Source organism: Thamnophis sirtalis, unplaced genomic scaffold (genome assembly GCF_051295495.1).
Source record: "Thamnophis sirtalis isolate CommonGarterSnake01/CBP01778 unplaced genomic scaffold, rThaSir2_p1.2 scaffold_1, whole genome shotgun sequence".
NCBI classification, from domain to species: Eukaryota; Metazoa; Chordata; class Lepidosauria; order Squamata; family Natricidae; genus Thamnophis; species Thamnophis sirtalis.
In genome coordinates, this window is record NW_028261381.1 from 65018290 (window position 1) to 65030612 (window position 12323).

The following is a 12323-nucleotide window of genomic DNA, read 5'->3' on the forward strand; positions in this document are numbered from 1 at the left end:
ATGTTTAGTCGTATTTTTTTATATTGCACACGATGTGTGTAATCTGTTTGTTTTTTAAGTCAAGTTTCACTTGCTATCCAAACGTTCTATTTTTTTTAGATGACAGTAGAAATTGGGGATTTTTTTGTGCAAAAAAAAAGTTGCATGTGAGAATGTCCTTTTTTATCTTCTTCCATTCATTGTCAATGTTTTATGATATTTTGCAGCTAAGCTTACATTTCACTTTTCTTTGCAGAAAAAGCACACATGGCGATAGCCAATCACACACTGGTTAATGAATTCATTTTGATTGGATTTGCTGGCTCTCCCGAATTACAGGTTTTGCTCTTCATTTTCTTCCTGATAATTTATTCCATTACGTTGCTGGCAAATTTTGCAATGTTTTTATTAATCCAAATAGACTCTCGACTTCACACCCCCATGTACTTCTTTCTTAGTAACCTGTCATTACTTGACCTTTGCTATTCTTCTGTGGTCACCCCAAAGATGTTGATAGGTTTTCTAACGGAAAGCAAAACCATTTCCTTAAGGGAATGTGCAGCACAAATGTGGTTTTTTGGCTTCTTTGCGGCTGCTGAAGGTTATCTCTTAGCCTCTATGGCTTATGATCGGTATGTAGCTATTTCTCATCCATTGCTTTATACGGTTATGATGTCTAGGAAAACCTGCCTGTTACTCTTAGTTCCACCTTGTTTTGCTGGACTATTAAATGCCATGACACACACAGTTATGACTTTCCAACTAACTTTCTGCAAGTCCAAGATCAATCATTTTTTCTGTGATATCCCTGCTGTCATATCCCTCTCCTGCTCTGAGACACAAATCAACAAGATGGTGCTTTTTATCATGTCCTGTACTTATGGCTCTCTCAGCAGCATTTTCATTATCATCTCTTATATCTATATTCTTTGTGCCATCCTGAGGATGCAATCTGCGGAGGGGCAGGGGAAGGCTTTATCCACCTGTTCCACCCACCTCACTGCTGTTTCCATCTTCTATGTCACCCTCTTCTGTATATATGTGCGGCCCAGCCATAGCTTTCTACCAGCCCAGGGCAAGGTGTTTTCTGTGTTTTATGCAGTGATCACCCCCATGTTAAACCCACTGATCTACAGCATAAGGAACAAGGAAGTACAAACTGCTGTAGGCAGGGTGATCAGAAGAAAGGGACTTTTATAAACCAAATTAAGATTTCCAGCTTTGTGTAAAATGAAAAAGACTGATCTTAATATTTTGCTTTTGATGGAATAAGTCTGTTTTAATAATCATAGTAACAATAGAGGCAATTCTGAGCTTGTCTGAATCTTAATTAATTCTGTTTGGGTAAAAAATTTTCAATGCGCGCACACACACACACACACACACACACACACAAAACAATGCCCTATTTTTCCCTAGATACACATTCTGCCCTAAGGAGTGGGGACATTCAGTTTTCCATAACTTTCCATATAGAATGTGGAGCTCATCCTGACTGGGAGATTCTGGAACTTACAATCTTCATATACCTAAGGACCACCAGCCTGGTAAAATATTTTCTACCTTTAAGCAGAAGGGTTTGGGATTTTTTTTTTAAGTTGATTTTCCTTTTAGGTTTTTCAAACGTGTCTCTATAGGCTAAAGTCAAAGGGTCTCATACAATACTATACAACCTTAAGTGTGGCCCCCAAAATCCTTCTAAAGGTTCCATTGAATTGAAATTCCTACAGAAAGTTGAACGACAAGTAACAATGCTGACCATATTTCTTTTACCAGATTTCAATTACTTTATGTTAAAATTAGAGTCTCAGCAAGGGCCTACCTTGTCTGAGCTCAGAAGTTAAGCAAGGTCAGTCGTCGTTTTTTTAAGAAGGAATCCCAGTCCAAAAATGCCTGCTTGAAGGAGACCATGGGAAATCATTTCTGTGGGGTTGCCAAAAAGAAACTCTTGCATAAATATATGGATATTTTCTCAACCCTGGCACAGGCCAGCATTCAGACCTCCAAAAGTTTGCTTTATAGCTTTATGGTTAAAAGAGATTTGTAGAATCTGTGTGGGGTTCATGTGGTCAGTTGGTCAGGTTGGAAAAAGTTCCTGCAAATTCATTCATTCAATCATACATTCATTCATTCATTTTCTCTCTATTTAAAACTACAGGCAGGGGAAAAGGCAGCCACAAATCTGAATTAAGAAAATTATATTTGTTTCCAAAAATGTTTTATTAAACTCTTTCTTCTACTATGTCCTCATGAAATAGTCTCCATCTGATTTCCAGCACTTACCCTAAGGCAATCTTCAGACTGATACAAGCCTATTCTGTTCTTTTCAGAACACGAATATCCAGTCCATTCAAAGTGCACTCTCCTATTCTACCCACCAGATCTCCAAGCCAGCACCTGATATGGATACTTGATCATGCTTCATAGTTCAATTTCTCCCCAAGCCTGTCAGTTGTTCAAGCTATTTTTAATGGGCGGAGCACTCTTCTGAAGTACTGCTAAACACACCCAGAGAGGGACTTCTTTTGAATACATCAATGCAAAAGATTTGCACAAACTGAGACTAGGTTTGGACAACCCTGGTAATTGGTTATGAGAATATGCTGCTTCCTCCAGGTTCAAGACCATCCCACACTAATCAGAATGATGGATGGATGTTTTCTTCCAACTAATGATATGGGGGGGGGGGAACCTGGAGGAGTCCACAATCTCTGTACATAACATGAACTGTATACAATAAATAAGGGCAGCCCTTTTTGCTGATATCATCCCAGTGGCAAGATAGGAATCTCCAATGGAGGGAGTCACTTTTATGTCTGTATAGTTTTCTGCAGCCTCAAGATAGAAATACATGTTAACTCATGTATTAGAAAATATGTTAACTCAGCCCTGAGGAAGAAGCATCACTGAGTGCCCAGATACTCATTCCATACAAGATTGCCTTATGCCAAGACCACACTTTATTCCAAGTTACAGTCCTTCCAAACAATTTGGCACGGTTTTTTTTTCCTCATATTTTAGAGAACAGGCCAGCTGCTGATTGGAAGATTCAGCATTCTGTGTAAGTCTCAAATAAACAAATTAAGGCGAGGAAGAGCAGTGATGAAAGAGAGGTCCCAAAGGTGCTTTTCCAAAAGGCAACTGGACTTTTTTTTAATCTTTCCTTGAAGATGTTTTGCTTCTCATCCAAGAACTGAAGAAGCTTCTTGGATCAGAAGCAAAACATCTTCAAGATAAACGAAGTCCAGTTGCCTTTTGAAAAAGCACCTTTGGAGCAACCATGACCTGGATGACTGAGACCTTAGATGATGAAAGAGCTGTCTTTTTTAAAGTACATATCTAGGCTCTATTCTGTTTTGCTATTCTCTTAAAATACTCCATCTGTCCATTTTTAAACCACCTAATTTGGTATAAAAATACAAAGTTGAAACATAGGCTATGTCAGGATCTTTTCCTCAATCAGTTCAACATTCCTTGCTTATCCTCTGTGCCCTGGTTCTCTTTTAATAAGGTGGATGCTTCCAACTTCTTTCCTCACAGGAATGAATTAAATGAATGTGGCTATCTATTGGCATTTCAAATTCAATCCAGAAAAGAAACAGCAGAAAATGAAATCTGCATAAACAATATCACTAAATACTACACTCAGTGCCATATCAAATCATTTTGGACGTGATGAGCCAGGGCCTTGAGGCCGTTAGAGACTGGATGGGGGTTAACAAGCTTGTACTCAATCCAGATAAGACTGAGTGGCTGTTGTGCTTCCCTCCCACAAATTGGCCAAGTGTTCCATCTCTCAGGCTGGGGGGTCAAATTATACGCCCCTCAGATAGGGTTCGCAACTTGGGAGTCCTCCTGGACCCACAGCTGACTTTTGAACATCATTTGTCAGCTGTGACCAGGGGGGCATTTGCCCAGGTTCGCCTGGTGCGCCAGTTGCGCCCCTACCTGAACCGGGAGGCCCTCACAACAGTCACTCGTGCCCTTGTGACCTCTAGGCTGGAATATTGCAATGTGCTCTACATGGGGCTGCCCTTGAAGAGTATTCGGCGACTTCAGCTGGTCCAGAATGCAGCCGCGCGAGCGATCGTGGGTGCACCTCGCTTCACCCACGTAACACCTATCCACCGCGAGCTGCACTGGCTGCCTGTTGATCTCCGGGTGCGCTTCAAGGTGCTACTTGTCACCTACAAAACCCTTCATGGTATTGGATCTGGGTACTTGAGAGACCGCCTACTGCCAATTACCTCCACTAGACCGATAAGATCGCATAGATTAGGCCTCCTCCGAATCCCATCAACGAGCCAATGTCGCCTGGCAACTACCCGGAGGAGAGCCTTCTCGGTGGCTGCTCTGACCCTCTGGAACGAACTCCCCGTGGAGATTCGTACCCTCACCACCCTCCAGACCTTCCGCACTGCCCTTAAAATCTGGCTGTCCCAGCAGGCCTGGGGCTAAAGACCCTAACCCCACCCGAATGGTATGACTGTTGTGCTTTCTTTTAACAATGTATTGTTTTTCATGTTTATAACTTGTTTGTCCTCCCCTCCCCCTGAGTTGTGAGCCGCCCTGAGTCCCCTCAGGGAAAAGGGCGGCATACAAATAAAGTATATTCTATTCTATTCTATTCTATTTTTAAATTGCCATGGTATCTCATGGAAAAAGGATATTTTCACCTTCAATTGAATTATAAAGAGGGTACCAATTACATATACCTCTGGAAAAGAGAGGAATACTTCTGAGGTCACCTCTTTCCACAGTTTCATGTAAATATTAAATAGCATAGAGGAGAACCCTACTAGAATTCAAAATGCTCAAGTGTTTCTCTCAAAGCACCACCAACTGGACCAGTGGTGGGTTTCCATTATTACTAGTTTGCTTGTTTCTGTGCACGCTCGCACACGTGCGCAATGCTTCTGCACATGCACACAAGCGTCCAAGCGGATGGGTGGAGCCTCCTGCCATCGCTACTACTGGTTCGCCCAATCCGGGCCAAACCGGGAGCAACCCACCTCTGAACTGGTCCTACCCAGCACTATAAAATGGAATCTCAAATCCTTAATTCTTGTTGGCAATCTGGAAGAATAACATGGATTTTGGTAGTGAATGCCACAAAGACCAGGACCAGGAATGTCACTCTCCTACTATGGCACATGGGTTTTATATGTTTGAGAAGATTGCCCATAATAAGTGCAATCTATCATATGTTAGTAGTGTCCCATTTTAATGTAAATCTTAATGCTATTTGTTTATGTGTCCTGGTTGCTGTGTGTTCTTGGCATGAATTCATTTACCCTTGAATTGCCTGATTATGCATTCTAGATTCAAGATGGAGTGTGCTGAACCACAAATCTTACTGGGAGCAATCAAGTTTTGATGAAGACCATCTACCTGATTGACCAAAGCTGTTTCTGCTCCATGATTAGACCTGAATCCTGATTAAAAATAATCTTGCCAATCCATTTTCTCTACAGTCCTCTATAGCACTTCTCTACCACCTTCTCCATCATTTTCCTTAGAAAGGCTCAAACATACTATTTTTCTCACATGATTCATATTCAACTTTATCAAGGTTGCTCCTATTGTCTCCCAATGAGGGGACGATACAATTCTAAGAGGAATTGTAGAAAGAAGCAAACTGCACTGACTTGAAAGGCATTTGCATAGTGCTGTGGCCATACCTGATTTTTATAAAGAAATGTAGTGCACCTTCTTGCTCGACTAGCTGTAGTGTTTTGAATATAAAAGAATCCAGGTCCACGTCTATTTAGGAACTGAATAGGCTCATATCTGACATCCTAGAGAATTGCTATCAATCAGTTTGCAAAGTAGAAGTAGAATATCTGTGGCCCTCCAGATAAGGCAAAAGTACAATTCCCAACAGTGCAGCAGTATTCGAAAACCACTACTGAGCTTCACAGCCAGTGATGTAACATAGTTTAAGGTAATTTCTTACATTATTTTTCTAACATGCGTTTTGAAGTTACAGTATCAATGGATGCGGCCAGCACAGTTCTCTAATTTTTGTGATAAGCTGCAGTGCCTGAAACAGCTACCATGAAAGGAAGTCTTAATTAGACATGAGGAAATATCAGAATGAAAACAGCACTTCTAGTTGTCATAAAATTTAATCTTGCTAAGATTAAAGATGTTACAAGAATGTTATATTTGAAGGTATGATATGAAAATCTATTAGAGAAGAGATGATTTGGTCTGAGTGAAAGACAAGTTAAATTAATCTCAATGAGATAGAATTAAGATGTAGGGGTAAACTGGAAAAATATGACCTTGAATTTTGTCCAGAGGAAGATTATTAAAAATCATATGCAAATGGTAAATCTTTTTAATAGTTACAATAACATACTTGAAATTACACTGGCAAGTACCAGTTTCAGCCTCAGTCAATTTCTGTGAAACTTTTGCTACACACAGAAGTAAGCATGTGAACAAAATGTGTAGCAAAGAGACTAAAACATATGAAGAACGGTTGCAGGAATTGGGTATGTCTAGTTTAAGAGAAAGAAGGACTAGAGGAGACATGATAGCAGTGTTCCAATATCTCAGGGGTTGCCACAAAGAAGAGGGAGTCAAACTATTTTCCAAGGCACCAGAGAGTAGAACAAGAAGCAATGGGTGGAAACTAATCAAGGAGAGAAGCAACTTGGAACTGAGGAGAAATTTCCTGGCAGTTAGAACAATTAATCAGTGGAACAGCTTGCCTCCAGAGGTTGTGAATGCCTCAACACTGCAAATCTTTAAGAAGATGTTGGATAGCCATTTGTCTGTTGACAGAAGCTGGGACAAGTAACAGGAGCTCGCTCCGTTACGCGGTGCTAGGGATTCGAACCACTGAACTGCTGACCTTTCTGATCGACAAGCTCTGCGTCTCAGCTACTGACCCACCTTGTACCTATAACGTCTAATTAATAAAAGAAATACTATTACCTTTCTTAAATTGTTCTAGATTATCTGTGCATCACCATGTACTTCTCAAGTTGGCTCTCTCTCCAACTTGTATACTGAATATATTAGGACCTTCTGTCTTCTAGTGCAAACTGCTCTGATGCTCGAAGGTACAGGAAGGTGCTGACAGGTTTTCAGTGACAGGCTAAGCCTACAAAAAAGAAAGGTTAACACAGCTGTTAGCAAGATTGCCCAGCAAGCTTTGTAACATCAAAAATAATTGAAGAAAATTGGGGAAATCAACAGCCCAAGAGAACCCTTAAGAGGTTCTTAGGGCAGAGCTACTTGTCTGGGGAATGGCAGGAGTTAGCTACGGTCAATGCACATTAAAACAGTGACAACATTCAAGCATGGCTCTCCAGAGTCCCATTCAAAAGCTTTTTGCACAGCATCAATGTATGTTCAGCAGGATTTCCACAATAAATTATTTACTTGGTTAATCTAGCATATTTACACCATTCGCCAAAAATTAGCTTTCAATAGAATCAGAGGATCTGAAGGATTTAAAGTAAGCATGCATGGAAATATATTAGAAATATCATGAATCTGAATCAAAGACCTCATTTTGTTTCTCCATAGCAACAGCATGCCCCTCCTCCTTTTTAATCAATACTAAACTTTGCCATCTAACAACAAACAAAACATCAATCTACTCTTTTCCATGCAAATATATCAATTTTTTCATACCGCAACACACTTTGCAAAATCCTAAATTACCCCGGAATAATATTGAACATATATTGCTTGAACTACCAATAGTAACAATTTCAAAGACCAGCAAAACTCAACAATTACATCACTGGAATCATTATTTTTGCTTTCTTTATCTAATGGGTAAGATAAATAAATAGCACTGGCTTGCTATATACCACGGACAGTATGGGTCATCTCATGCCTTTCCAGTATTTTCAATTCCAGATCTCATAATTTTGCCATTCCCCAAGCTGGCTGAAATCACGAGGCATTGCTGACAGCAAAATCCAAGCCATAAAGAGTATCAAATTGCTTCGAAACCCTGAATCTGACAAATGCTATCTTTGCTTTTAATTCATGGACAACTCCAGCAGATGGCAGTAGTGCACTTCTCTCTTGAAATCTCTCACAACTGATCACTGGTTGTCTCCATCCATTCTTTCAATGTGACTGCATGATAGCTGTCAGCTTGTCAACTTGCTTATCAAAGGGCAAACTGGTGTAAATTATTCTGGGCCTGAAAGAACGCATGAGTGTATATGGGTGCCTCTGGACAAGCCCAGGCATGTCATGGCATACTGAGAATTAAAATAGATAACCAACTACCTCGAATACATACAAATGGTTTCCAATAAGCCCTTTGAAGAACCTGATATTTCCAAGCAAACTGCATTATCACTTATTTCTTTCTGGAGTTCCCCCACCCCATTCCACATACTTACTGACCTCTCCAGTCAACTTCCAACACAACCAATAAGTGAGAAGGAAAACATCTTTAACTCAAGTTTGACTATAGATGATTGTATGGTCATGCCCTGAAGTTTTAGGGAAAATACTGTAAGAAGTTAAAACGCTTCTAGAAAATGAAATACTTTAGGAAATATTAAAGAGGCAGAATATTTCCCCTAAAAAGAGAAGTAGAAACTCAGAGAGGCAGAAACTCAATGGGCCACTAAGGCCTGATCCAGTCTATTCTACATAACAACGATCGTACCTTCTTCAGGCAGACCCATCTAGCAAATAGAAACTCACCACGAGGTACCTGGGAAAATTACATCAGCCAGCAAGACAAACAAGTTTGGTCTCAGGACAGCCTACAAAGTTAGCACACACACCCTGCCGTCCCCTGGGAGTCTGACAACCAATCAGAATGCATTTCTTACACAGAAAGGGAAACTCTGGGATGGGACCCAGAGAGGGCATAAAAACCAGGGCACTCTCAGCATCTCCTCCCTTTTTCTGCTGAGGAGCTCAAGCCATGTGCCCACCATTAAACTTTCTTTCCAAGAATCCTCCATGTTTCCAGTGTCTTTCTCCTCCACTTGGAACTGAACCCAGAAGGGCAATACTGTTGTTAGGTAGCTCCCCATTGGGAGGGTGAGTACATTCAGCGAAACATTGTGAGAGTGGTGTTGGAGAACACACAAACCAGCATACAGAGACACTGCAGTTTAAATAGGCTTTTACTTTCATGGAAATAGAGGTGTCAGAGTCCATCAAACAGTCCAAGTCATACATGGTTAAGACAGTCAGTCATCAATGTCGTTCAGTTAAGGGATAATCCAAATAACATAGTCCAGTATCATATAATCAGTTCAGTACTCAAAGTTTGCTAACAGTTGCAAAACTTACGATAGCTCACGGCACTCAGATCAGATCAGCCCAGCATCTAACGAACAGAGAGAACTAACAGTCATTCTGGCTCCCTCTTATGGCCTTATTTCCTTTTATTGAGGAAAACAGCAACCAATCACATTTTACAGTATGTTTAAAGCAACAGGTACAACATTGTTACATGATTTATATATTGCCAAAACAACCGTTAGAATTATATTCCTAACAACTGTTGTATTGTTCTAACAACACAACAGTTGCTTGTTATTGACTTCTGTGATGCTTTTCTGATTTTTAAGTATAGTTTACAATTCTGGGATTCCCTAGCAGTCTCCCATTTGAGTATTAAAGGATCCAGTCCAACCCTACTTTCTTTTGGAGACCAACCACGTCCAATTATATGCTGTCATTTGCTGGGGCAACCCTCCATTAAGATCTGTTAAAAATGTGCTCCAGAAGGGAAAGTGGGTTGGCAGTTAACTCACAGAACATTTGTTTCAATGTGACAAAAGAAAGCTCCTCCAGATGCTACAATGTCTTCAAATGCCACCTAGAAGCGGGGGGGGGGGGGGGTGGAGTACCAAGGAAATTCTAATAATGTTTTTATTTGAACATCCACATTGTTCGCTTCGGCAATTTTTTTTTCCATGGTGATTCAAATAGATAGGGAGTTGAAACTTTGGAGTTAGCTCTCCCTTTTCAGAAAATTAGTGTGAAAATTAAAAAATCCTGCTAATTGAATAGAAACACATCAAAAGCAGATCCAGATTCCTTCTTTCTTTGTTCAGATTTTAAAAGGCAGAGAAAATACAGAGAATTTTTAGGGAAATAACTAATAACTTTGAAAATAGGTTAAGTGGGCTGAACAAGGACCCTCCGAGAGTCAAACTGAAAATTAAAGTGGAAATGTGAACTGAGAAGAAGCTAAAAGAAGCTGGCGGGCCCTCGGAGGAGAGCCTTCTCTGTGGCTGCTCCGACTCTCTGGAACCAGCTTCCCCCGGAGATCCGGACCATACCCACTCTCATGGCCTTCAGGAAAGCTGTAAAAACTTGGCTATTCTGGCAGACCTGAGGCTGTTGACCTCACTGTTGAAGCCCAGCCCCGACTAGAATGAATGTATGAGGGCGTTTATTGTTTTTAAATTGTTTTCTTTTATCGTTATGTGTTTTTTTCTTATATTTTTTGTAAGCCGCCCAGAGTCCTTCAGGATTGGGCGGCATATAAATATATTTAATAAATAAATAAATAAATAATAAAATGAGGGAATACTGGGAGGAATGTTTTAGGGCCACGTATAAAAGCGGGAAAGATGTGTCAAACATGGAAACAAATAATGTACATTTTAGTTTCTAAAAATTAGTTAATGAAAAAGAATGAGAATTGCTTTAAAAAACATCAAAATGTTAAATAGTATTGTGAATGAAGGATTGTTAAAATAAAAATGTGAATTCCTTACAGCAGTTTGTACAATTTGTTTAATGCTGTGTGAGTACTGCATCTGTGCTGGAGATTCAGAAGAATGTTACTGTTACTGTTCCTTTACATAAAATAAAAAATAGCATGAGGCAAAACTACAGACAGTTAATTTGTTAAATTGCCTGAAAAATGTTTGGCAAAATTCTGATTGGCCAAGTACTCCATCTCTCAGGCTGGGGGTCAAACTATACGCCCCTCAGACAGGGTTCGCAACTTGGGAGTCCTCCTGGACCCACAGCTGACCTTCGAACATCATTTGTCAGCTGTGACCAGGGGGGCATTTGCCCAGGTTCGCCTGGTACACCAGTTGCGTCCCTACCTGAACCGGGAGGCCCTCACAACAGTCACTCGTGCCCTTGTGACCTCTAGGCTGGAATATTGCAATGTGCTCTACATGGGGCTGCCCTTGAAGAGCATTCGGCGACTCCAGCTAGTCCAGAACGCGGCCGCGCGAGCGATAGTGGGTGCACCTTGGTTCACCCACGTAACACCTATCCTCCGCGAGCTGCGCTGGCTACCTGTTGATCTCCGGGTGCGCTTCAAGGTGCTATTTATCACCTATAAAGCCCTTCATGGTAGTGGGCCTGGGTACTTGAGAGACCGCCTCCTGCCAATTACCTCCACCAGACCGATTCGATCGCATCGATTAGGCCTCCTCCGAATCCCATCTTCTAGCCAGTGCAAACTGGCAACTACCCGGAGGAGGGCCTTCTCGGTGGCTGCTCCGTCCCTTTGGAACAAACTCCCCGTGGAGATTCGGACCCTCACCACACTCCAATCCTTCCGCGCTGCTGTAAAGATCTGGCTGTCCCAGCTGGCCTGGGGCTAAGATTATAGCCCCACTCGAATTGTGTGATTGTTGCGTTTTTCTCTTTTAATATGCTGTATTGTTTATTGTTTGTTGTTTCCCCCTCCCTTTTGAATTGTGAGCCGCCCTGAGTCCCCTTAGGGAAAAGGGCGGCATACAAATAAAGGCAAAAGTAGGAAAAAAAAGTAAAAGATTGAAAGGATATAAGAGGTGACCATGAAAAACTTTATACCAGGCAGAGGGCAGTTTCAATAACTTTTTGCTTTTCAAAAGGTTACTGAGAAGAGTATGGCTGTCAGAAAAAAATGTTGTATATTTGTGTATTTAGAAGAAAATATATGATAAAGTAAGTAGACTTCAATTATAGAAATGTTCTAGGTAAATATGCGGTTGAAAACGAGCTGCAGAACATGTTAAGAATGAAATGTGATAAAAGTAAAGCATGTATGAGAAGAAATAAAAGGCTTATCATATAGTTTTTGTGGTCTTTGATATTCTCTGAGTTTCACTGTTTTCTTGCAGAAGTTTCATCACCAAACCATGTAACATCACACCACATATTGTTGATGATTGAGCAAGGAGTAAGACAAGGATATATGAGGTTGATATTTGTATCTAGTGATATTTTACCCTGCAATCTTTCTATTTCCTTTCTACATTTGTGCAGGAAGCAAAATCTAATTGCAGATTTTCTCTCAAAAAAATGCAAAGACAGAGATTGCACTTTGTAAAGGTAACGCAAAAAGAGAAACTTGGGGCTGTAAGGGGCTAAGGCCTGAATCTTAAACC

At 40.8% G+C, this 12323-nt stretch overlaps 1 protein-coding gene across 2 annotated transcripts; it reads left to right on the plus strand.

Moving 5' to 3' along the window:
• On the plus strand, positions 1 to 1179 carry LOC148049471 (olfactory receptor 5G9-like). 2 transcript variants are annotated; one of them, XM_087716408.1, is made up of 2 exons: positions 1 to 10; positions 257 to 1179. In XM_087716408.1, the coding sequence occupies exons 1-2, from the start codon at positions 1 to 3 to the stop codon at positions 1177 to 1179; spliced, it is 933 nt and encodes a 310-aa protein (XP_087572534.1). The 2 variants fall into 2 exon arrangements, with proteins under 2 accessions (XP_087572534.1, XP_087572491.1); XM_087716365.1 differs by lacking the exon at positions 1 to 10 and having other exon boundaries at positions 247 to 1179.
• The last annotated feature ends 11144 nt before the right edge of the window (positions 1180 to 12323 follow it).